Source organism: Neophocaena asiaeorientalis, unplaced genomic scaffold (assembly GCF_003031525.2).
Source record: "Neophocaena asiaeorientalis asiaeorientalis breed wild unplaced genomic scaffold, Neophocaena_asiaeorientalis_V1.1 scaffold79, whole genome shotgun sequence".
NCBI lineage: Eukaryota > Metazoa > Chordata > Mammalia > Artiodactyla > Phocoenidae > Neophocaena > Neophocaena asiaeorientalis.
Window position 1 is genome coordinate 1,545,568 of NW_020175402.1, and position 24,123 is coordinate 1,569,690.

At 54.2% G+C, this 24,123-nt stretch overlaps 1 protein-coding gene across 1 annotated transcript in view; it reads left to right on the forward strand.

Moving 5' to 3' along the window:
* The first annotated feature begins 2,567 nt into the window (after positions 1 to 2,567).
* Positions 2,568 to 24,123, forward strand: part of EPHB2 (EPH receptor B2) — a 120,575-nt gene continuing 99,019 nt past the window's right edge. Inside the window, exons 1-2 of the mRNA XM_024766711.1 lie at positions 2,568 to 2,627; positions 5,895 to 6,579. Coding sequence (XP_024622479.1) covers positions 2,571 to 2,627; positions 5,895 to 6,579 — 742 coding nt within the window. The 5' untranslated portion in view covers positions 2,568 to 2,570. The remainder of the gene's footprint in view (positions 2,628 to 5,894; positions 6,580 to 24,123) is intronic.

The window sequence follows — 24,123 nt, forward strand, 5'->3', positions numbered from 1 at the left end:
AGGGGAAGTTGTAAGGGAGAACACCCCGGGGTTCCCTCCCGCCACGGCCCCAGGGCTAACAGCTTTCCCAGAGGCAGCCTTCAAGGCAGAGCCCAGGGTCAGCTTGGTGAGAAGGGAGCCCAGGAGGGGCCGGCCTTCTGTGTCCTTCCCAGGGGACATGCAAGCTGGACCCTCCTTTTAGCCCCTTCTTGCTGTGAACCAGCCTGCCCATGGACTTCCTGTCCTTCTGAGATCCTCCCCTTGCTGGTTCCAGATGTGGTGGGAGGCTGAGGCGGGGGAGGGCAGTGGAACCCCCAAGCCTGAGCTCCCTGGGAGCCCAGAGTTTGAGGACCAGCCTTTAGTGCGTGACTTTCGGCAAGTCATTTGCCCACTCTGGGCCTGAGTTTCCACCCAGGCGATGGGGATGTCAGTTCACAGGCCCTCCTCTGGGCTGTGGAATCCTCTAGTGCTTGGCCTCTGGGTCAGCCCAAGAATCCAGCCAAGGGGTGGGGCCACCTGCTTGGCGGCTTGCCTCCCCCGCCCGACCCCTTTCTGGTCCCAAGCAGAGTCTCCTCTCTCCCTTGTTCCACACGGCTCCCAGCAGCTGTTCCTCGGGCCCAGGCAGAGAGCCCGGCTTGGCGCGTCTCTGGCTGAGGCCGATGAGAGAAAACAGGTTAAAAGTTCAGCCCTTGTTCTCTCCAGGAGGAAAAATCTGTAGCATTCGGAGTGTGAAAAGGAACCCTTTTTTTCAGCCCCAAAGTAGCACAATACAACTTCCCTCCAATCTGCCATCAGAAAGATGCCCTTGGCCCTGGACTCCACCGTCCCTGGCACCCTCCTCCCTCCTCACCAGCCCCCAGTGCAAAGGGACACAGTGACCGCAGACACAAGCCACAGGCGGTCATGAGGACACTGCCACATCCTCCCTTGTCAGCTCACAGGTCTGACTGGGGTCACCTCTGGCTAAATGCTTCCTTCTCTCCCACCCTCCCATCCATACCTCCCCTGCCCTAGTTCAAGACCTTGTTACTCCCATTTTGACCTTCACAGAGGCCTGGACACTGTGTACCCTGCCCCCACTCTCTCTGCCCTAGTTCATCCAGCCCAGGCCATCAAACTAAGTGTCTAGAAGTTTATAGGGTAGGAAGCAGGAGACCCTCACCTCCCACTCTGCCACCAACTCCTGTGTGATCTTTAGGAAGTCTCTTCCCCTCTCTGTGCCTCAGTTACCCTATTTCTAAAATGAGGCAGTTAGGCTAGACCAGGGAGAGCATCTCAAATGGTGGATGTTAGTTTCCTGGAGCACTGTGGTGAGAAGCATTGTGTAGCCACAGAGTGTGGGGATTGATTAGTGATGTGTCCTGGGCACAGAATTGGAGCATAGCAGCAAGCAGGCCTCTCACTCAGTCTCGCTGATCTAGGTGGTGTGGAAGGTCCAGCTGTGATCCTCTGGGTCTCTCCGCCTCCCCTCTCACAACTATTTGTAGTCATACCCCATCTCCACTAGCAGACTGTGAACCGCTCCATGGTAGGGCTTTGCTAGTCACCATTTTTTCCCTCAGGGTATCCAGTACAGTGCTTGGTACATAATGGGCATCAGGATATATCTGGTGATTGAATACTTGAGCAATTTAAATCTTCTCAGTGCATTGCAGTTCAGTTCAAAAAGTATTTTGAATCCCCTGTGGCAGGAAAGGGGTAGAGGGAGGGGTGCGGAGCCTGATCTGGGGGTGATTGGGGATCTCTCTGGCCCTGTGGGTCTCCTCTGTCATTGGCTGTATGGTTCTTTTCCTCCAGCTTCTGGAATAAGGGGAGGCAAGTGGGGCCTGGCTGGTTCAGAAGCTGATCTGAGTTTCCTGAACCCCCAGAGGGCAGGTGATGGTCTGGCCCCACTGGACACAGTGCTCACCCCTTAAAACCCCTCCATCCCCAGGGCCCTATCCTAGGGGCAGAGTTGGCTGACCCCTAGGGGAGGGGGCCCAGGGTTGAGGGCACAGTGGAGAACCCCAAGTTCCTGGAGAAGGAGGAAAGGTATCCCTCACAGGAGGTGTGGGCCAGAGGGCCAATGTGGGATAACTGATGCGGCTTGGCTGGGACCCAAGGGAGGCCCCTGTAAGGCCAACATTCCTGTTCTGAGAATTTGATGCAAGTGGAAAAGCGAACAGAACCCTAAGTCTGAAGTTAAAATTTGAGATTTCCTGAGGACTCTCTGAAACCCATCCAGGAGACCCCAGATTAAGACCCTTCCCTACCAGTAAAGGAGCAAAGGGGCAATACCTAGGTTGGAGGGATGTGATTAGCTAAGAGGGTGGGGCATAACCATGTGTGAAAGGGCTGGAGTTGGACCTTAAGGGGTGGAGTCTAGAGGAATAGAATCAGATGATTGGCTGGAGTGTGTGAGTGGGCGGGATTATGGAGTGAGAGGCAGGAGCTAAAGGGAGGGTAGTCTATAGGGTTAGATCCAGATGATTGTTTGGAGCAATGGAAGTAGCACTGTGTAGAGCAGGCCCTCAGGAGGTAGGTTCTTGGTGATTGACGGTGCTTCATAGGCAGCTCAGTGATGACTCTTTGCTGTCTCCACAGAAACGCTGATGGACTCAACCACAGCGACGGCGGAGCTGGGCTGGATTGTGCATCCTCCATCAGGGGTGAGTCAGTGGTCCTCAAACCCTGCCTGCTCTCCCAGGATACCTCGGGTTCTGCTGCAGGGCCCAGATGCCCCGCCTCCCCCACCCCGCCGAATTCCAACCCCTTCTCCTCCTTCAGGTCCCAGGACGTGGCCTCTCATTGCCCCACCCTGCTGGTCCCCTACCATTGATGGAGTGCTAGTTACCATGACAACATGCTGGATGCTTTCAGACTCTAGCCCATAGAATTCTAAACGGGAGGCTGAGGGAATTCCCTGGCAGTCCAGTGGTTAGGACTCTGCACTTCCACCGCCGAGGGCCTGGGTTTGATCCCTGGTTGGGAAACTAAGATCCCACAAGCCACACAGCGTGGCCAAAAAATAACAAATAAATAAATAAAAGCGAGGCTGAGAAGTGGTACACGCACTACCCCCATTTTATAGATGAGGAAGGTGAATTGTCATTTCCTGAGCACCTACTGTGTGTTGTACTATATCAAAGCACCTTTACATCATCTCCAGTCCTATGGGGAGGAATCCTCTCCACTTTACAGGTGCGGAAACTGAGGCTCGGAGAGCTATAGCCACCTGTCAGGGACCCTATGGCTAGTAAGTGATGAGGGCTCAGGTTTGCATCCAGGGCTGTGACCGAGTCTTCTGGGTCCCCGTAACACTAGGCTCCCCCTTCCTGAGCTCTTATCATCCCACTGCCTTGGGTCCAGTGGTCTGAGCCCATGGAGGCTGCGAGCTTCCCGAGAACAAGATCAGGCACAATTTGAGATTCCTCTTTCTTCCCATAACAACCAGCCCAGCAGTTACATAGAGACTGTGGGGTCAGACACTCCTGAAATTCTGTCCCAATTCTGCCACTCACCAGCTGTGTAATTTTGGGCCAGTTCCTTAACCTGTCTGAGCTTTAGTTTCCTCATCTATAAAATGGTGATAATAATGTCTTCCTCTTAGGACTGTTGTGAGGTTCTCCTGCAACATGTCTAGCACGGTGCCTGATGTAGAGTGGGCTCCTAGCGACAGGTAGCTATAGTAACTGTCACCGTCATCATTGTCAGTTCTAGTATCATTCCCTCCTCATCCCCCTGGTCTCTGGGGAGGGCTCTGGGCTCCCACAGCCCATCCCTTCCCTTCCCCCCATCCCAGCTCCTCCGCTGGGACTCAGCTGCTACCCCAAGGAGCTGCATCCCCCCACCCCCCTCAGGTCTGTGCTCTCAATAGGCAGGGCCCCAGGGTCAGACCTCTTTCTGTGGCTCTTTCTTGTCACCAATTTTCCATCTGTGAAGGCGGCTGGGCGCACATCCCCACCCTGCCAGTAATGAGGCCAGGCTGGGCTGCAGGGCCTCTGCATGTTAATTAGAGAGAGGGGAGAAAGGCAGACTGCTCTAATTAAGTGCTCTAATTAAGTTCTGAAGAAGAGCAGTGATTGAAACAAGGGGCTGACTTTGTCACATGGTGCCACCAAAAAAAAAAAATTAAATGCAACGTAGGGAGCTTCAGAGCCACCATTGAAGGAGCGGCTGGGCCAGCTCAGCCTTCCCCACGCACACTTGCCCTTCACGGCATCAGCCCTCCCTGGGCTGGCAAACACCACCCCGCCCTGTGCAGACTTGGCCTGGAGAATCTGAGGGAGGCAAAAGGACAAAGAGGGTGACACCTCTCCCACCACTTGCCCCCGCCCCCCCCGCAAAGTCACATTTGGCAGTTGGGGAAATAGAGCCCCAGAGAGGGGCAGTGACTTGCCTAAGGCCACACATCAAGTTAGCAGAGCTGGGACAAAACCCAGGACTCCTGGGCCACTGTTGGGTCCTCATGTTTCAAGACAGTGCGGACAAGCATGGGTCTGGGTCTGGGTCTGGGTCTGTGTGACCTGGGTCAGGTGACCTCACTTCTCTGGTCTCTACTCCCTCATCTAAAATAGAAATAACCCTACTTACCACATGTGATAGTCATAACAAAGAAATGAGACCCTGTTACAGTGCCCACCCTTGGCCCAGCATAGGTGAGTGGGGTTCACTCTGCTGTTGGGTCTACCCCAGACGCAGCCAGCCCAACACCAAGGGGGGCACAGGAGAAGGAGGGGATGGGTGGCTGAGCCCAACAAGCTCTCAGTCCCACTGTGGAGGCCAGACCAAGAGGGCCGGGGGTGCCCGGCACTTGTCCAGGCAGGTTGTCCCCGAGGGCCCAAGGGAGAGTCGGTGAATGCAAACACTGCGGCTGGAGGGAGAGCCCGCGGCAAGAGGTTCCAGAGGATGGACAGAGAGACGAGAGGTGCTCGAGGGGTCACAAAAGTGTGAACAAAGGCTCGGCCTACGAGTGAGCTTGGCCTGTGAGCGTCTGTGGAGGGAACATGGCCTGTGCCCTTCCATTTCCGACTTTCCGTGGCCCTGCCCAGCCCCTTCCAGCCAGGGGGCTTGGGAACTCGCAGCTGGGTGAGAGCCCAGGCTGGGGCCCAGTGAAGCGCCGAAGTGCGGACCCCAGGCGGGAAGGCGGGAAGGTGTCCCTCCAGGCACTGTCTTAGCCACTTAAGGCCCCAGAGCAGAGCTGCTCTCATGGGGGAAGGCCTTGTCTTCCTGTTATGGGGGTGAGGGCTCTTCTTCCATTGGACTGGGAATCCCCAAGGGCAAGGACTGTGTCTCCCTGATCAGACAGGGAGCTCCCATCAGGCAGAATTCCTGTGTCCCCCATCAGACTGGTAGCTCCCCAAGCACAAGCTCTGTCTGCTTTCAGACAGGGTGGGCCTCTCCCTGATTTCCCTTCCAGGTGGGAGCTTCCCAGGAACAGGGGCCACGTCTTCTTTATCAGATTATTTACCCCTGAGGGTAAGGGTCACATCTCCCACGTTGACTAGGGCAATACCAAGAGCAGGGTGTGTGCCCTTCCCATCAGATTGGCATGTCTCCCTCATAGGCTGGGGGATTCCTCAGAGCCAAGGCTATGTCTCCCGCTCAGCTTAGAGTTCTCTGATGGCAAGCATCACGTCTCCATCATCAGACTGGAAGCTCCCTTAGCTAGGGCCTGTGCCTCCCCCATTAGACTAGGAGTGGAAGCTCCCTTAGCTAGGGCCTGTGCCTCCCCCATTAGACTAGGACTGGAAGCTCCCTTAGCTAGGGTCTGTGCCTCCCCCATTAGACTAGGAGGCCCCTGATGGTAGGTGTTCTGTCTACCCCCATCAGACTGGAGGATTCCCTAGGGAAGAGTCTGTGCCTCCCCTCTCAGACAGGGTGTTCCCTGGGGCTAAGCCCCTACCTCCCCCACCTGACTAGCATTTCACCCGCAGTGGGAAGAGGTGAGTGGCTACGACGAGAACATGAACACGATCCGCACGTACCAGGTGTGCAATGTGTTTGAATCGAGCCAGAACAACTGGCTACGGACCAAGTTCATCCGGCGCCGTGGCGCCCATCGCATCCACGTAGAGATGAAGTTCTCGGTGCGTGACTGCAGCAGCATCCCCAGCGTGCCTGGCTCCTGCAAAGAGACCTTCAATCTCTATTACTATGAGGCCGATTTCGACTCGGCCACCAAGACCTTCCCCAACTGGATGGAGAACCCGTGGGTGAAGGTGGACACCATTGCCGCCGACGAGAGCTTCTCCCAGGTGGACCTTGGTGGCCGGGTCATGAAGATCAACACCGAGGTGCGGAGCTTCGGGCCCGTGTCCCGCAGTGGCTTCTACCTGGCCTTCCAGGACTATGGCGGCTGCATGTCTCTCATCGCCGTGCGCGTCTTCTACCGCAAGTGCCCCCGCATTATCCAGAACGGCGCCATCTTCCAGGAGACTCTGTCAGGGGCTGAGAGCACATCGCTGGTGGCTGCCCGGGGTAGCTGCATCGCCAACGCGGAGGAGGTGGACGTGCCCATCAAGCTCTACTGTAACGGGGATGGCGAGTGGCTGGTGCCCATCGGGCGCTGCATGTGCAAAGCGGGCTTCGAGGCCGTGGAGAATGGCACTGTTTGCCGAGGTAAGGGCCACGGCGGGGCAGGTGCCCCTGCAAGTGTGTGGAGTTGGTGTTGGCTGCAGACTTGAACCTGGCAGCTGGGAGGGGAGGCTGGTGAGCACAGAGGCCTGGAGCTGACCATGAGGCCCTCTGTGGCCAGGGTTTCCAAATCTACAGCCGTCGTTCAGCTTCTTAGAGGGAGGCATTAAACAGCACTTCTTGAACGGTGGTATGTGTACGTACTACAGGGGGGTATGCAGGCTGATACCTGCATGAGGATAAATGGTTCTCATTTTAATTATTGTGTAATGATGGCAGGTGGTACTTTATTTCTTCATTTACAAAAGTGATGTGGTTTCCTTTTTAAGAAAATGTATAAGTCATAGTAAATAACATTTATAAGAGAACCTTCGTTGAGCTTTTGCTGTATCAGTCAGTATAGGCCAGGCCACGCTGAAGTGACAAAACAATAAAAGTTTATTTCTCACTTAATGCTACATGTACATTGTGAGTCAGCTTGGGATTCCTCCCTCTGGGAGCCAAGCAGATGGAGGCGCCACCATTTGGAATGTTGTGATCACCAGGGCAGAAGGAAGGAGCAAGTGTGACAGATTGTATATGGGATCTAAATCTTCCCCCCCGGAATGGCTCAGACGTCACTCCTATGCACGTTTCAGTGGCCAAGGCAAGTGATGTGGTTACTTCCAATTCAAAGAGATGGGGAAGTGCAGCTCCGCTGTGAGCCAGCCCTCCTGATTCTCATTCTTACTGTGTGCTGAGCACTTTACATGTCTAACTCATTTAATCCTCACAAGAACCCTATGAAGGAAAGTGCCATTTTATAGGAAGAAATCACAGCTCATACACAGTTCATACAGTGAATAAGTGGAGGTAGCACAGAATCTTACCCGGGTAGTGTAATTCCAAACTACCCTCTTAACCACTGTGCCCCTTAAGTTAATTTAAAGAAAAATATTAAGTAAACAGTAGTACAGGTAGTATTTGATTATGGCCAAGAGTCACCAAGGTGGTGTGTAAACATAAGAAGTTTGTACGAGGTACTGCATGGTGGTGAGAAGGCCGTGAAGGTAGACAGACCTGGGTTCAAATTCCAGCCCTGCCGGTTACTAGTTGGACGTCCTGATCCGAGTTGTGAAACCCTCTTTCATAGGGTAGTTGTGAGGATTCAAGACCTTAAGACATGTAAAGAGCACTTTTGATGGCTTCTAATATACAGTAGGAGGTTAATAAATGTTAACTAAATGAGATGCTACATATACAGCCCAGCGTGGCACAGGTTCTCTGCAGTGTGAGCTATGGTGGTGATGGTGGTGACATAGGAGACTTGAAGCCTGCTTGTGCCACTTCCTCTTGCCTTCCCAATTGGAATTGGGTCCTGGGGTGTTCCAGATGCCAGGCTACGAGTTTGGACCTTTTCCAGGGGCCTCGAAGAGCCGGTTAAGGTTTAGCCCGGGGTAATTGCAATGATCCTCACCTTTATGAAATTTTGTCGCATCCACCATCCCCATGGCTCCTCCCTCCAGCCCTCTGAGGCAGCATTTTAAGGGTCCTGGGAGGATAAGTGGATGTATAAGAGACAAGAGCAGTGGCCTGTGGGGGAGCTGCTGCAGTGATCTCAGGTGATGATGGCTGCATGGACTGGGCGTCCACAGTGCTGGGGAAGAGGAGGGGTGCAGCCAAGGGACGTTTTGGCAGTGAGTCAGATGAGATGTGGAGACAGATTGGAAAGGGAGGAGGGAGAGGAATCAGAGGGAAACAGGAATTCCAGCTTACAGGGCTGTGATTGTCTTGGAAAAGAAATGGGGGCATTGGGAGAAAAGGCTGGTTTCTTAGGGAAGACAACAAATCTGGTTTCCTTTACTTGAATGTGAAAGTGCACAGCCCTGGGACACGGCAGGGGGCCATGGGGACAGGCCATGGGGAGCAGAATCAGTCACTCATTGCTTATTGGTTATTCGCTCATCAACCCTGTACCTCCTCTGTGTCAGACCTTGTGCTAAGCACCAGGTAAGACAGAAGAGAATCCAACTATGGCCTTGCCTTCTAGAAGCTCACAGTCTAGCAGAGGAGACCGACTGTAAATGAACAAGGGTGGGAATGCGTTAGACTTGTTTTAATAGGAACTGCTCAGGCTGAGGTGGGCCCAGAAAAAGGGAAGGCTTCACAGAGGAGGTGACATTGGAGCTGAGTCTTGGGAGAGGTGTACATTAATCAGGTGGCCCAGTCCTTCTGGAGGTTGGATCAGCATCAGCAGAGACCTGGGGACATGAATCAGTGTGCCTCATTAGGGGGACTGGTCAATTGTTTGGTGTGGCTGTGGCTAAGGGTGCAAGGAGAGATGTAAGAAGAACTGTTGCTGGAGTGGTGCCCAGATGAAGGAGATGTATTAGTTATCTATTGCTGCATAACAAGTTAGCCCAAAATTTAGCAGCTTAGAACAACAAGCATGTATTTATTTATTTATTTATTTATTTATGGCTGCGTTGAGTCTTCGTTGCTGCACGAGGGCTTTCTCTAGTTGTGGTGAGCAGGGGCTACTCTTCGTTGCAGTGCACGGGCTTCTCATTGCGGTGGCTTCTCTTGTGGAGCACGGGCTTCAGTAGTGAACAACAAGCATTTATTATCTCAGTTTCTTAGAGTCAGGAGCCAGGCACGGCTTAGATGGGTGCCTTTGGCTCGAGGTCTCTCCTGAGGTTGCAAGCAGGCTGTAGGCTGGGGCTGCAGTTTCATCTGAAGGCTTGACCAGGGAGGGATCTGCTTCCACATTCCCTCATGTGGTTGTTTGCAGGCCTCAGTCCCTCCCACGTGGGCCTCTCACACGTGCAGTGGCTTCCCCCGAGCACATGATCCAAGAGAGGGAGCGTAAAAGAGAGAGCACTCAAGACAGAAGCCACATCTTTTTATAATCTCATCTCAGAAGTGACATCTCATTACTTCTGCTGTATTGTCTTCATTAAAAGTGAGTCACCAAATTCAGTCCATGCTCCAGGGGAGGGAATTACACAGGGTGTAAATGCCAGGAGGTGGGGCCCCTGGGGCCATGGCAGAGGTGGCCTGTCACAGAATCAGAGTCTGAGCTGCTTCTTGCAAGGGGTGGGCATTCGAGGTAATGCTGGGGCAGAGTGTGTCCAGTGCTGGCTTCCCCCCTCCCCCCAGCCCCCGGACGAGGCCCAGCCCAGCCCAGCTGGCTACTGGATGTAACTGGAGGCCAGTCAAGGTGTGATTAATGAGCTCAGGGAGCCAGAAGGACACCAGCTGCTGCTGTGGCATGTGTGCAGCCACCCAGATGTGGGGCTGCTTCAGCCAAAGTCCCACAGGCACTGGCCCCGCCAGCCCAGGACGTGTAGGAATGATGATTATTGCTCACATCTGGGGGTTGGCAAAGTGCTTTCCCCATCTCCAGCTCGGGGATTCTCAGCCTTTACTATGCCTCAGGATCCGCTGGGAAGTTTATTAAAATACAGATTCCTGGGTCTGGTGCAGACCTCTTCCCCAGGTCTGGTTCTGTGCCTCTGAGGTAGGGCCACGAATCAGCATTTTTAAACAAGCAGCACTGATACTCCGTTACCAGGACTATTAGCTCAGACACACAATGTGTTAACACATCCTTGGCCAGACCAAGCAGGACTCAAGGCCAGCCCCACCACCACCCCAGGGAGCATCCACCCTAAAGGGTGGGAGGGGACATTAGCAGAATCTCTGGGAGGGTGTGGTTTGGAAAGACCCATTTAATATTGAAACATAACATGATGGGGAAAGAATCCATTGCTTTCTGAGAGAAATACAAATTAGAGAAAACTTGGAGGTGGGGGCTGGGACGCTGAGTGGTTCATGAAACTATGGACTAAACTGACTCATTCAGACCAACTTCCTCTAGTGCCTGTTTGTTGTGTGCAGGGCACAGTGGGGAGGGGAGGGGCTCGGGAAAGCCAATTAACCCCTCAACAAGCGTGTATTGGGTACCCCCTGTGTGCATTTAGCCCTCTAACAGATATTGATTGAGTTCCTTCTCTGAGCTAGGCACATGCCAGTGCTAGGGAACACAGATGTGAACAAGAGGGACACATTCACTGCCTTCCCAGAGTTTTGGTCTGGGTGGGTGGATGGGGGAAGATGGAGGAAATAAAGTTAATAAACAAATAAATAAAATAGTTATAAACTGTGAGGAGTGAAAAGAAAAATATAGGGTACAACAAAAGAGATCAAAAGGAGGATCTGCTTTAGCCAGGTGGTTCAAGGAAGGCTTCTTGGAAGAGGTGTCATTTGAGCTGACTGAGGCTGTCCTGGGATGGCTGGAGGAGAGCTCCTGAGAGTCACAGTTTGGCTTCAAGTGGCTCGTGGGCAAGCAGAGCATTCAGACACAAGGGAATAAGGCAGAGCATGGTCCTTCCAGAAATGAAGTCTGTCCAGGCAAAGTACTTTGAGAATATGAGGAAGAAGGCAGCTTTACCGACTGGGCATCTGGGAGGGCTTCAAGGAGGAGGTGGCATTTGAATTAGGCCTTGAAGAGTGAGTGGGATGTGGATGGGTGAAGGGAGGGGAGGAATTGTAGGTCGAGAAACTGCATGAATAAAGACCCAAGGTGTGACAGTATAGGGCATGTTTGGTGGGTGTCCAAGGCCCTAGTGGGTGCAGAGCTGGGGTACGACTTTCTCCTCTTCATTCATCTATTCATGGTTCATTGAGTGCTTAATCTGGGCCTGCACTGGCCACACAGACACCAGGTGGGAGACTCCTGGGACTTCCTTCAGAGGAGCTCTGCCCCCTTCCCCTACCCCAGTCCCCAGCCTCCTCAGGATCACAGTTCCCACTGGGGCTTGCCACCAGCTGATTTGCTGGTGGGGGGTGGCGGGGGCAGGGGAGTGGCCTTGGAATTCCTCCTCTGCAGCAGCTGCTCCCACCCAAGCCCTGAGTCTGTTTGCCTGACTCTTTCCAGATGTTTATGGGATTTACTGTGAATGTGTCCCTGCCTCAGTTTCTCCAAGCTTGTCTCCGTATCCCTATGCCCCTTGGTCTCTCCTTCCCTAATGAAGCCCCTACTTGCTACTCCCTGCCCATCAGAGGGAGCCCCCAGCCCAGCAACCGCTGGGGACCCGGACCTCCTCTCTCCCCACGGCAGACGTGCGTCTATAACGGATCCAGAGGCAGTTCCACAGTGAGCGTGATTGCCGTGATGCTATTGGGGTGTAATGGGATTTTTAATGTTTAGCTTGGACAGGGAGAGGGACTGCGAGCCAGCGGGTTAGGGGGGTGAGGGGGTGGGAGGTGCTTGCACACACATGTTGATCCCCTGGCTCCAACTCAGACTTCCCAGTTCCCAGCTGCCGGGCTTCTCCTCCCAGCCTCTCCCTCTCCTCCCCCTGCCCTGCTTGGCAGCCCCTAGCCCTGCTCTGTCCCCCACCCATGGCCTCTCCTTGACCTTGGCCATGGAGACCTGTTTCTTCAAACCCCAGCCCTGCCTCTTGCTAGCTGTGTGACCTTGGGCAAGCAGTGGACCTTCTCCTGGTCTTTGTTTTCCCATCTGCAAAGCAGAGTAAACAGATGCACTGCTGTGCAGGGTAAATGAGAAAATACCTAGAAAAGTGTTAGAGAAATAAGGACTTTTACAAGCACTGTCTTTTGCCCGTGGACTTCTTTTTTTTCTCCTAATGAGCTTTTTTATTTTGAGGAAAAAATAACGTTTCCTTATCACAAAAGCAATACAGGTTATTTGTAGAATCTTTAGAAATTACTGATAAGCCAAAAGGAGAAAATTAAAATCACACAGAGAGTAACCACTGTTAACAGACTGGTGTGGATCCTTCTAGGTGTATTTAGATGTATTTAAAACATATTGATTTTTTTAAAAAGAAAAAATAGATTCCTTCTGAGAATACATGAGGATTTTTGACTTATTAATATTTTGTGGGCATTTTTCCACGTCATGTTGGATCATCATTTGGGAAGGCTCTTAGAATTCCATAATAGATAGACGTACCATAATTTAGTTACCAGCTCTCTAGTGATCCGCGTGTAGATTGCTTGCAGTTTTCCACTATCTTAAATGCTGGCATGGACTTCATTGTCCCTCTGCCTTTTTGCACTGCTGCTGGCATCTGTGTAGGATATGTCTCCAGGCATGGAACTGTAGGGTCAAAGGGTATGTACTTTTTTTGAGCTTTTGATGCACATTGCCAGATTACCATCCAGAAAGGCTGGGCTGAATTACCCTCCTGGCAGCAGTCTTCGAGAGTGTCTGTTTCCCCACATACTCACCAGCATGGGATATTATGCCTGTGGCTTTATCTTCTATTTCACTCCCAGAATCCTGTGCCTCCCCAGCCAAGGGAGGGAGGGGCCAGGGGTCCTCTCTGGGCCCTCAGGGTTGGATCCTGGGCCACCCTCAGGGTGGCCTCCTTCCCACCCTGCTCTCAGCTCCAGCCCTTCCCACAGAGGCCGAACCAGTGGCCCAGATGTGTCTGGCAAGCCTCTGGGGGTGGGTGCGGTCAGTCTCGGGGTGAGGAGGAGGGAGGCATCCAGCTGGCAAGGCCTGTGCTGGCTGGGGAAAGGGGGGTGAGGGTTGGAGTGCTGGGTGGGAGGAACGGCCCCCCACACAGAAAGTTCTGCTGCTTCTCTTCAAGGGCAGGGTGGAGACGCCCAGCTTGGGGAGGGGGAAGGGTGATAGATAACCCCTCCAGACCCCAAGGCTCAGGCCAGGGCTGAGACCACACAGGCCAGCCTTTCGAGAAGGGGATTGGATGGGGACCCTGGCCAGTACAGGCTATTCAAGTCTTTGCTCTTAAAAATTAGAAGTACCCCCTCCCCACTTCCCCTTTTCTATATGCTCTCAAAGCATCTATTTTTGTTCACAAATATCTATCCATCTCTCCATCCATTAACCCATCTGTTTGTCCATCTATCCAGCCAGCTGGCCAGCCAGCCATCAGCCATTCACTGAACTCCAGTTTCTGATTTTTTTGCTTCGTGGGGAGATTAGGTGATGTCTTCATAGAGGACCAAGAAGCTAACACACAGTGAATAACACTCCTCAGGCACCTGCTGTGCGCCAGTCCCTGAACCAGGTGTGGGGACTGCAGACATGAGGAAAGCCTTTCTTGCCCTCATGGAGCTTCCAGTCTGGTATAGAGGAGTTGGCTCCATCTGTAACTGTAACCTTGGGGCACTTAGGAGGGAGTCAAGAGAGAGCTGGGGAGGCTTCCTGGAGGAGGAGCCATTTTCCCAGGGCTTTGGAGAATGGGAGGAGGTGGAGGCAGGAAAAAGAAAGTCAGAAATGATACTGATTTTTTTTTTTTAACCCTGGCCTCTTGCTGACCCCCAGCCGTCTGGGGGAGTGGGGGTACAGGAGAAGTATTCTTAGCCAAGGGAGAAGGGCAGAGGGGCTGCCAGCACTCTCAAAGGGCTGACTGAGGCAGAGGCTGAAAGGAGTCCTGAGAGGATTGGAGAAGGCCAGGGCAAAGGGTGAAAGGTACCTCCTGTGTGCCCAGCTCTGTGTTATATGCTCTGCTCCACTATCTTATTGAATCTTCCGTTGATACGATTAGGTCCATTTACAGATGATGAGACTGAGGTCCAGAGAGGATCAGTGAGTTTTCCAAGGCCACACAGCCAGTAAGTAGCCGAGGCAGAATATGAACCCAGCTTTCTCCAGCTTGCTGGGACAAGTGATTACGCGGGAGTGAGTGGATATCTGAATGTTCTCTGCCCAGCCCACCTCCCCATTACCCAGGAGCCCCTGAGATGTAAGAAGAGTTTGACAAATAACCAGCTGAGGGGCTCACGTGTGAGTCTGTGAGACCTCAAAGAAAGGAGGGGGCAGCCAGAAGGGCTTCCGAGGGGAGGAGGGAGGCTCACGGCTGAGCCTCGGAGGACACGTTGCTTTCATATCAAGGGATGTAGGGCATAACACACCATTGTAAAGCAATTATACCCCAATAAAGACGTTAAAAAAAAAAAGAGATGTAGGGCAGGATGGAGCACAGTTCCAGGGCAAAGGCTCAGGGGTGGGGAAGCCCCCCGTAGGCCTCCTCTCCTCGTGCCAAGCCGTGAGATGGCCTCGGGGAAGGAGGCCCACCCACCCCTGGCTAACCTCCGGCCAGAGAGAAGAGTCCCCCCCGGCCCCCACGCAACATTTACCAAGTGCTCACGTCATGCTCCCTTCCTGCCCGGTTACCTTCTGGAATCCCCTCATCTAATTAGAAAACTGAGGCTGAGGGCCAACCGTCACACCCCTCCTAGTTGGCAGACGCAGGTGTGCACTCTCGTGCCTCCTGCTTCTGATCTCCTCTGCTTCTTGGAGGTGTCAGAAAGGCTTGGTGGCAGGGCCCCCGTGCTTATTCCTGTGGACCAGGCAGCTCCCCACTCAGGGTCTCGCTGACTCCCAGTCACCCTCGGCGTTAGGTATCCTCATCCCTATTTTACAGAAGAGGAAACTGAGGCTCTGAGAGGTGAAGCAGCTTGTTTGTCCAAGGTGACCCAATTAGGAAGGGATAGGATTTGAACTCAGGTCATCTGACCCTGGAGCCCCAGCGCTGCCCCCTCTCAGCCCCAGACTGGCCTCGGACCCTGAAGGCATCAGGTTGATGGGTTTGGTCGCAGGCTGCCTCCAGAACACTCTGGCAGGGCCATAAACAGCTGGGGAAGTTCCCTCCCTCCAGCGGCTGCCTTTTCATCTGGCTGGGCTTCGGGATCTGGCGAGAGAAGCCCATTTATTGAGGAAGTTTATGCATTTAACAGTTTAAGCCTTTCTAAGCCTGTGGTACAACAGGATTTGGGAGCTGTTAACAATTCTGTGTGGTTAAGAGATTTTCATTGCTCTGCGGCAGCTGGCTCAGGCCCCACAGGCCCTGTTCTGGCCTCCACCCCGCCCTGCTGGGCACCTCCTCCCTAGGACCCTTTGTCCTCTGCCCCCATCCTGCTGCTTCTCCCTGCTCCCCCTACTCCTAGTGTCTAGGTATGAGCTTGGACCTCAGAGGGGAACCGAGGCCCAGAGAGGGAAAGGGAGCTGCCCAAGGCCACACAGCAGGTAAGAGGCTTGAACTGAAACCTGCCTGGCAAAGCTCGAGTCCCTTCCCACACCCTAGACTGCCTTCCTTGGGTAAGGGGGGTGGTAGGACATTACGTTGTTAATTCTGCACTGGCAGAACTTATAAAACCCCTCTAAAACCAGCATCTGACCTCTACCAAGGCTTTGGAACAGGCCGGGGGTGGGGTCACTTGCCCAGGTTCACTCACCCTGTCAGGTACGGAGCTGGAATCAGGACTCAGGCCTCCCGAAGTCCTAATGAGAATTCTTCACACTATACCAAACACTGTTTTTTTTTTTTTTTTCCATAGCCTGGCAGGGGGTGGGGGGGGATGCCATTTGTAATTATAATGTCTTACATACGTACAGTATTTATTTACTTACACTCTGCCTCATTCCAGAAAAGATTAGAGGCTGCTTTCGTGTAGCATTTGGTCTCACCCCCTGAGATACTTTGATCTGAGCGATACCCACATGAGAGAAGCAAGGCGAAGGTTATTAGCGCTATTTTAGAGGCAAGGAAGACTGAAGCCGAGAGGGGACCAGACTCTCCCATGGTCACAGTGTACTTTGGTGGCAGAGCTGGGACTTGAACCCAGTGCTCCGGCCTCCTAGGCCCAGGGTCTCGCTGGGGCCCCTCGTGATGTTCAGTCAGATAGCCCCCATCCTTTGCCTCCACCTCCGCAGAGACAAGACCCCAGCGTTCCCTGAAACGCCTTAGTCTCCATCCTAGGTGGGGAGAGGTGGCCTGGAAGAGTTCCTGGTGGCCCAGAGGACACACGGTTTGTGTGAAGAGGAAGGTATGGGTGGGATTGGCAGGATGTGAATCAGCCCCCGACAACCATACGGGTAAAGGAGCCCGTGGCTGGCGGCCCAGGGGTCACCCTGAGGGCTGGGCTGCCCTTCGGACTCCTACCCTCTCTGGTTCCTCGGGCTCTCTGCTCCTTCACCAGGCCTTCCCAGTCTTTTTCCGTGGAGCCCCATCCATGGAGGCTGGATGAAGCTGTTGTTTTCGTCACAGGGATTTGTTTCCTGATCACGGTAACCCATCTGCCCAACCCATCAGCCAACCCAGGAGAGGGTCACAAACACGCAAGCACTCCCACGTCACTGGCATCCAGACGCAGCACGTGAACTTTATCTCTTGTCCTCTGCTTCCCACCCCACCCCAAACAAAGGGGCCAAGGCCACTGATCACCAACTTCACACTCATAAAAACTGAGGCCCAAAGACGTTAGATGAAATGGCTTATCCAGAGACCCAGCAATCAAACTCAGGGTCCCTGTACCCCACTCCCTGTACCTCCCGCTGGACTCCGATTATAAATAACAGAGACCAGAGCCCAGCGAGGTAGGGACGCGCATTGGTTGAGTGCCCACTGTGCGCCAGGCGTTATGCCCTAGGCTTGGTGTAGAATACTGGGTCCCTGTAGTCCCCAGAAGTTGGGTACAGTTGTTATTTTCATTTTATAGAGGAGCAAGTGGAGGCTTAAGGAGGTTAAACAACCAGCTCAAGATCACACAGCTAATGAATGGTAGAGCCAGCAGTGAAATCCAAAACCTGCCGTCTTCTCACTGGAATGTTTGTACGTCTCGTTGTGAATAAAATTTTTTCACAATCCTTATCTCATTTGTCTCTCGACAACCCTAGGAAGTAAGAGAGATATCATCCCTGTTCTTTTTTATTTTTTTTTAATGTTTATTTATTTATTTATCTTTGGCTGCGTCAGGTCTTAGTTGGAGCATGCGGGATCTTTCACTGCGGCTCACGGACTCTTCTTTGCAGCACGCAGGCTTCTCTCTAGTTGTGGAGCACGGGCTCCACAGCACGCGAGCTCAGTAGCTGTGACGTGCAGACTTAGTTGCTCCGCGGCACGTGGGATCTTAGTTCCCCGACCAGGGATCAAAACCACGTCCCCTGCACTGGAAGGTGGATTCTTAACCACTGGACCACCAGGAAAGTCCCTATCCCCGTTCTTCCGACAAGGAAATTAAGGCTCAGTGAGGTGAGGTGCGCTGCCCGAGGCTCACCGCTAGGAAGGGTCAGAGCTAAGACTAGAGCTGGGTCATTGGGTCGGTTTGACTCTGACACCCAGGCTGTGACCCTCCCAGCCCCCTTGCTGCTGATTCCTGTTCCGAGACCTCTCTTGAACCCGTTTATATCAGACCTCTGCCCCATCATTCCACTAAATCTGCTCCTAATCAAGGCCATGGGTGACACCCATGTCGCCAATTCAGCGGTCAGTTCCCAGGCCTTGGCTTCCCTGAGGAGCGTTTATCAGAGTGACCACTGTCTCCTGGTGTCCCTTGTGCCTTGCCGGGTGCTTCGTGGCCAGTTCCCACTCAACTCCCGCCTCTCTACCTCGGAGGCCCCGGTGCTGAGTCCTTGGCCTCCTCTTCCCTCTCCCTCCCTGGGTGGTTCCATCCAGGCCCTCTCTGGTCAATCTCCAGCCTGGACCTCTTCTCTAAAGTCCAGATTCACATACCTAACTACCTAGTGGACATCTCCACCATGCTTCCTCCCTGTTCCCTGCCCTGCAGCCAGAGGTCCCTCTAAAATGTAGATCATACGAATTCCCCTGGCGGTCCAGTGGTTAGAACTCAATGCTTTCACTGCTGGGGCCTGGGTTGGATCCCTGGTCGGGGAACTAAGATCCCACAAGCCGTGCAGTGTGGCCAAAAAAAAAAAGTAGGTCATGTCCCACCTCTGCTCAGAATCCCCCGAAGCCCCTCGTCTTACATAATGCGAAAGCTGAAAGGTCCCACAAATCCCTCCGTGATCTGTCCCTCCCCTCTCTCGGACCCATCTTTTCCCATTTCCTCCTTGCCTCCTCCACTCCAGACCCGCTGACCTCCATGGTGGTTTCTTCTGCCTGGAATGTTCTTTCCTCAAATATCTACATTGGTTGCCCTCTCACCTTCTTCAGGTCTCTGCCCGAACGTCACCTTTTCACCAAGGTCCCTCATTGCCCTAGTTTTCCAAAGGGTACATATATATTCATGTGCACATACACACACGTGCACACAGCCCGTCCCCCTTCCTTGCTTTACTTCTCTCTGTTGCCCTTGCTGCCATCTGACATACTGTTTCTTTGTTCCTTACCTGCTTGTCTCCCCAGCTGAAATGCAGGCTCCATGAGGGCAGATGTTTCTGTTTTGTCCACCACTGTGTCCAGTTTCTAGACTGATGTTTAGCTCATAGAAACTACTCCATAAATGTTAGCTGCAGAGACCCACTCACCCCAGTTTCACGCCCTGTATCCTCCCAACCCTGATGTGAGCGATGATGCTAACAGAGGCCCTTGGAGAAGCCGAGGGCTCTTCCGGCTCCAGAGGGACCAACTTAGCCAGGATGCATAGCAGGTCTGTCTGTGGTTGGGACAGGTGTTTCCAGGCATGGATTGAGGGTTCTTTTTCTTGGGACTCAGCATTTCCTGTAGAAATCTTAAATCCAGGAGCTGGGGACCTCAGGGAGCATCCTTCAGTCTTCCTTGTATTTTCACATCAACAAACATTAATTCCAGCTCTTGCTCCCTTGCCTGCGCTGGCCCAATGGTGTTTGGACTCCCTGCATGGTCATCCTAGACCAGGGCCTGCTGGGGGACCCACCTCTCAGTAGGAGCCCGGGGGAGCCCACCACAGGCCCGGGTCTGTGCAGACGCAGAGCAGGAGGAGACGCCCAGCCCGTCGAGTCTCCGATCTCAGGTTCAGACCCCAGCCCCATTGCCTGACTTACTTGAGGAGGCCTTTGCTCTGAGCCTCAGTTTCCTCACTGTTAAATGGGGCCTGTAGTCCCAGCCTCACAGGGTTTAGAAGAGGCCCAGAGGAGTCTTGGGAGCTCAGAAGATAGGAAAGCGATGGGGAGTGGAGGGGGTGCCCCTGCTTCAGGAAAGAACGTTCCTTGGGGGCAGGGGGTCAGCAGGCAGTGCACCTGGAGAGCAGAGCGTGTGTACATGATTAAGGGGGCCGGGGCTTGGTTGGTAATCCCCTCTCAGTTACAAGCAAGCCTGGGTACACAGCAGGTGCCTAATACATACTGTGGCTTGGCATTGTTTTAACCAGACAGGGTGCTTTTATTGAGCGGTACAGAAGCAGCTCCCAGAGTCAGGGTGCCTGGGTCCGAATATGGGCTCTCCCGCTCCCCCGGGACCCTGGCAGAGCGCCTCCCCACCCCACCCCATCTCTGGGGCTCAGTGTCGCCAGCTATAGAATGACTCTTCTGCACTAACACCCTCTGATTCTGTTCTTCCTGGTCCTCACATGCCCCTCGAGAGGCCAGCAGGGCGGCTGTGACCATCTGCGACACCAGGATAGTGACCCCGGGTTACCTGCCACTCTAGCGCCCTCAAGCAGGAAGGTTTAGAGATGTAGGTAAGAGCCAGCTGCCTAGGTTCTAATACTGGCTCTGACATTTACTAGCTGTGTGACTCACTTCCCAGAGCCTCAACCTCCTCATCTAAAGAATGGGTGTAATAATAAATGGAATGCTACAGGTGAGTCGTGAGGACTCAGTGCCGTAATCAAAGTAAAGCACTGAACACAGCACCCGGCACGTGGTCAGTGCTGACCATAGCCTGGAACTTGCTGTCTCAATGCTCAGGGTTGTTACCATCCCCTTTTGCAGATGAGGAGACTGAGGTTCAGAGAGAGCAGGTGACTTCCTTTGCTCCAGGCCACTCAGCAAGTAAGACCCCTTAACCCCTGTTGTCCAGTGGAGCGTGGACAGAGTGCCAGGTGGGACCTGGGGGCCAGTCAGAGCTATTTCCCGCCTCTGGCCCCTGTGTCCCCGGCAAATTCTGGGCCCAAAGCCTCATGTTTTGTTGGCTCCTTCCAGGGAGCCAGACTCAAGCTTCTTCCCTTAAAGGCATCACCATCTGATTAGCAACATTTTAAAGACCTGAGAGTGGTCGCTGGCCTTTTTGCGCTGCCTGGGCAGGCCACGAAGCTTTGGGAGCCCCACATCCGTATCCCTGGCAACTGCAGCCCTGGGCTGCCCTCCCCCCACACCCTGCTGTCAGAGCTGTCTGTCTGTGGGAGCTCCCTGGAGGCCTGGGAGGGATGTGCACACACACATGTGCTGGGTCAGTGCATCCGTGACACACCTGCCTGTGTGTGTGTGCACTGGCCCCGTTAGACGTGGGAGAGTGTGTGCTGGGCCTGCTGGGAGTCTGCGTGCCCGTACGTGTAGAAGTGTGCCCACTGACCCAACATCCATCCACGTGTGTGGTTGGAACATCTCTGGACATAAGAGCGTGTGCGTACATTTCAGGGGTGGGGCCTGTACGTGCCCTTGCCCACGCAGTTCACCCTGGAGCCCACTGTGAGTCATTACTGCCTTTGTGTTTGTATGCTCCTGTGTCTGTCTGACCTGTCCCAGCACATGTGTGTGCAGGGAGGAGCACACTCATGCATGTGCTGGATCACTTGGACTAGTGCCCGTCAAGGAGCATAGGTGCCACAGAATGAGTGTATGCTCCCGTCATTGTATGAGGGGATCCCTGTCCTTGGATGTGTGTGTCCTGGGTCAAGTAGGTGTGTGTATGTTTGTGCATATCCAAGCACAAGGAGATCAAGCCAGAGTGTATGTGTTCATGTATACATTGTATCAAACCAGACGCACACGCACCTGGAAATGCGTACTTGTGAGCATGCGTGCCTGTGGTGCACTGGACCCGCCAGAGGAGTGTGTGTGTTGGCGGCAGGGGAGGGTGGGGGGGATACACACACTCACACACACACTTTCTGGGGGCCAGAATGTCAGGGCCATTGATTTTCTGTCTCTTAGAAATTCTCTTTGAGGTCCTCTTCATGTCTCTTTCATGAACCAAAGTCAGTGGCTCCAACATCCTTAAAGCAAATCGGGCCCATTTTGCAGCAAGCCTCCATCCTTGGCCTGCCCGCCTTCCCTGCTGGTTGTGTGCACAGACACGTACATGCAAAATGTGCTTATGATTTACAGGAAAGCATGGGGGCCTGGAGGGGTGCGGTGATGTGCTGGCCCGGGGTCAGTTCTTCACCAGGCTCCCATATTTTCTAGTCAGTGGCCTCGGGCATTGCCCTCACTTCCCAGAGCCTCCGGTTTCTCATCTGCCAAAGAGGCCCAGACGGCGGTAAAGACATGACCGCAAGGCCCTGCCCAGGCTGGGATCGTCATTCCTCTCATATCTGTCTGAGGTGTTTTGTTTATGCAGCACTTTTGCCTTCTTCCTGGGGAGAAAGGCTGTGTCTACACGAGACACCAAAGCAGGGCCAGTGGGGGACAGGCCAGCAGAGGAGCCATGGTGCTTCTAGGAGGAAGGGAAGGGGCACATTTGAACTGTGTCGCCCCAGCCCCGTGCACCCCCTCTGTGTTATCCCCACTCCACAGAGGAGGAAACTGAGGCCAGAGAGCTGCAAGGGCCTGCGCAAACCTCCCAGGGGGCAGCAGGGGGCAAGCCAGCATTGGGACCCAGGTCCAGCCGACTCCTAGGCCTTCCCGAGCATTCGGAGAACACTTCCTAGAGCAGATGGGAGCGAGAGGTTAGGCCTCGAAGGATGCGCATTCCCCAAAGCGGGCTGGATGGCATACAAGCCCAAGGCACTGCATGAGTAGAAGTGGGGAAGCACGAGGCGGAGGAAAGCGGGCCCTTCAGCCTCCGCCTCCCGGGAGCCTGCTCTGGCTCTCCCCGCCCTCTCCCCGCCCCGGCGCCCTCCAGATGGGCAGCCCCTCGCTGAGGTCCCTTCCCGCCCCTCGCGCTGCAGTCTTTGTGGCCCGGGAAGAATGCCTCTCTTTATCTCCCGGACGCCCCTTCCCTTTGATTCTCCTCTCCCCAGCGTTTCTGCCAACCTCTGCGTGTTGGGAATCCAATTAGAGGAACGGACAGAGAGAGTGACAGCCGTACCGAATCCCGCCTCGGTCCCTCCGAGCACGCCTGGCGGAGCTGCAGGCAGCACGGGGCCTGCTTGTCATGCCAGGCCCAGCGCTGGGCTTTGTGGGGATTAGCTACCCCGTGAGAGTGGAGGGGGCCACTCTGCTCTGTGTGGAACCCAGCATGGGGAAGTGGGGGAAGGTGCCAGGAGGCACGGTGGCCTTGGCCTGGAGTGGGCTACCTTGGCCTACAGGGGATGCCTGGGGAAGTGATGGCCCAGCCCAGTCGGGTTATTTTGTTGCAAAGCTAGACTCAAGCAGAGCTGGCAGCCAAGCTCGGGTCTACCTGCTGTCGGGGAGACACCTGAATTTCCACCTAGGAGGGGCCGCAGGGGTTCATGTGCTTGCAGGGGTGGGATGTTATCTTGATGCTTCATTTGCAAAACACTTTACCTATGATTGGGAGGGGAAACCCCAAGGAATGGAAAGGGGGCAGCCACTGCATGATGGTGTCTGAAGAATCGCCCACTACAAGCTACTCCTTGGCCTGGCTGCCAGGTTAAGGCCAAGACCCTGCCCTCCCACACCCACCACCACGAAGTTATCCTCCTGGTTTACTGCCAAGGAAAATGAGGGTCCCAAGGACAGAGGGCCAGTCTGAGGCAGAGCTAGGATTTCTCTAACCCCCTCCTACCCCCGGGTCACTCAGACCCCACCCCCAACTCCTAAGTTGGGAGAGTCCCCGATGCCCCGTCCCCAAGGAGGGATTTGGTGGCTGAAGAAATGGATTTCTGGACCTCAGGGAAAGCAGCAGCCTCATCCCCAGCCCCAGGAGCACCAGGCAGAATATGGGCCAACAAATGCCCCAGCCTCTCCAGAAATGGCTGGAGCCTACAGTGCACTGGGCCTTGTCCTAGGCCCAAGCACAGAGAGGGATTTGCATCCAACGTGGCTTCCGCCTCCAGGAGCTCACAGTGATGGCATATGTAAAGGGGAAGCTCAGGACCGTGAGGACCCACAAGGGACACGGGGAGGCGGGGATGGGACCACACTCAGCCCGGGCGTCCCAGCGGGCTTCTTAGAGGAAGCTGCACCTGAGCTGAGACCTGGAGGACAAGCAGAAATAGCTTGAGAGGCGCCGAATATTCTCAGCATGAGAGGCAGGGCAGGTGTGGGGCTTCCCGGGGAGAGGCCCCTGCCCACCCTCATCCCCATCCTCATTCCACAGCTGCCTGGGCTGGGCAGGGCTGACCCACCTCCTACCCCAGAGCCCCAGCGGGGCTGCACAGCTGTGACTACCTCCTGGGCCTGGCAGGGTTGGCAGCTTGGGATACTGAGCATCTTCAGTAAGAATCATCACGGAGGTGGGACGGGAGAGCCAAGGGAGGCCACAGTGCCTAAGAGCACACATTAGAGAACCGGGCCTCTTACATACACTGTCTTCCTGGGATCCCACATCAACCCGGCGAGCAGGAACCACCACCCTATTTTACAAGTGAGAAAATGGTTCAGAGAGGCAAAGGGGTTGCCCAGACTCAGAGAGTATGTTAATTTATGGGACCAGCATTTAAACTCAGGACCCCATGGACCTTTCCCACCACTCTGGGCTGCCACAGCCAGTGCAGATAGGAGTTGGTTGGGTTTATGTTTTTGGTTCTCCTCTCCCATCACAGTGCCTG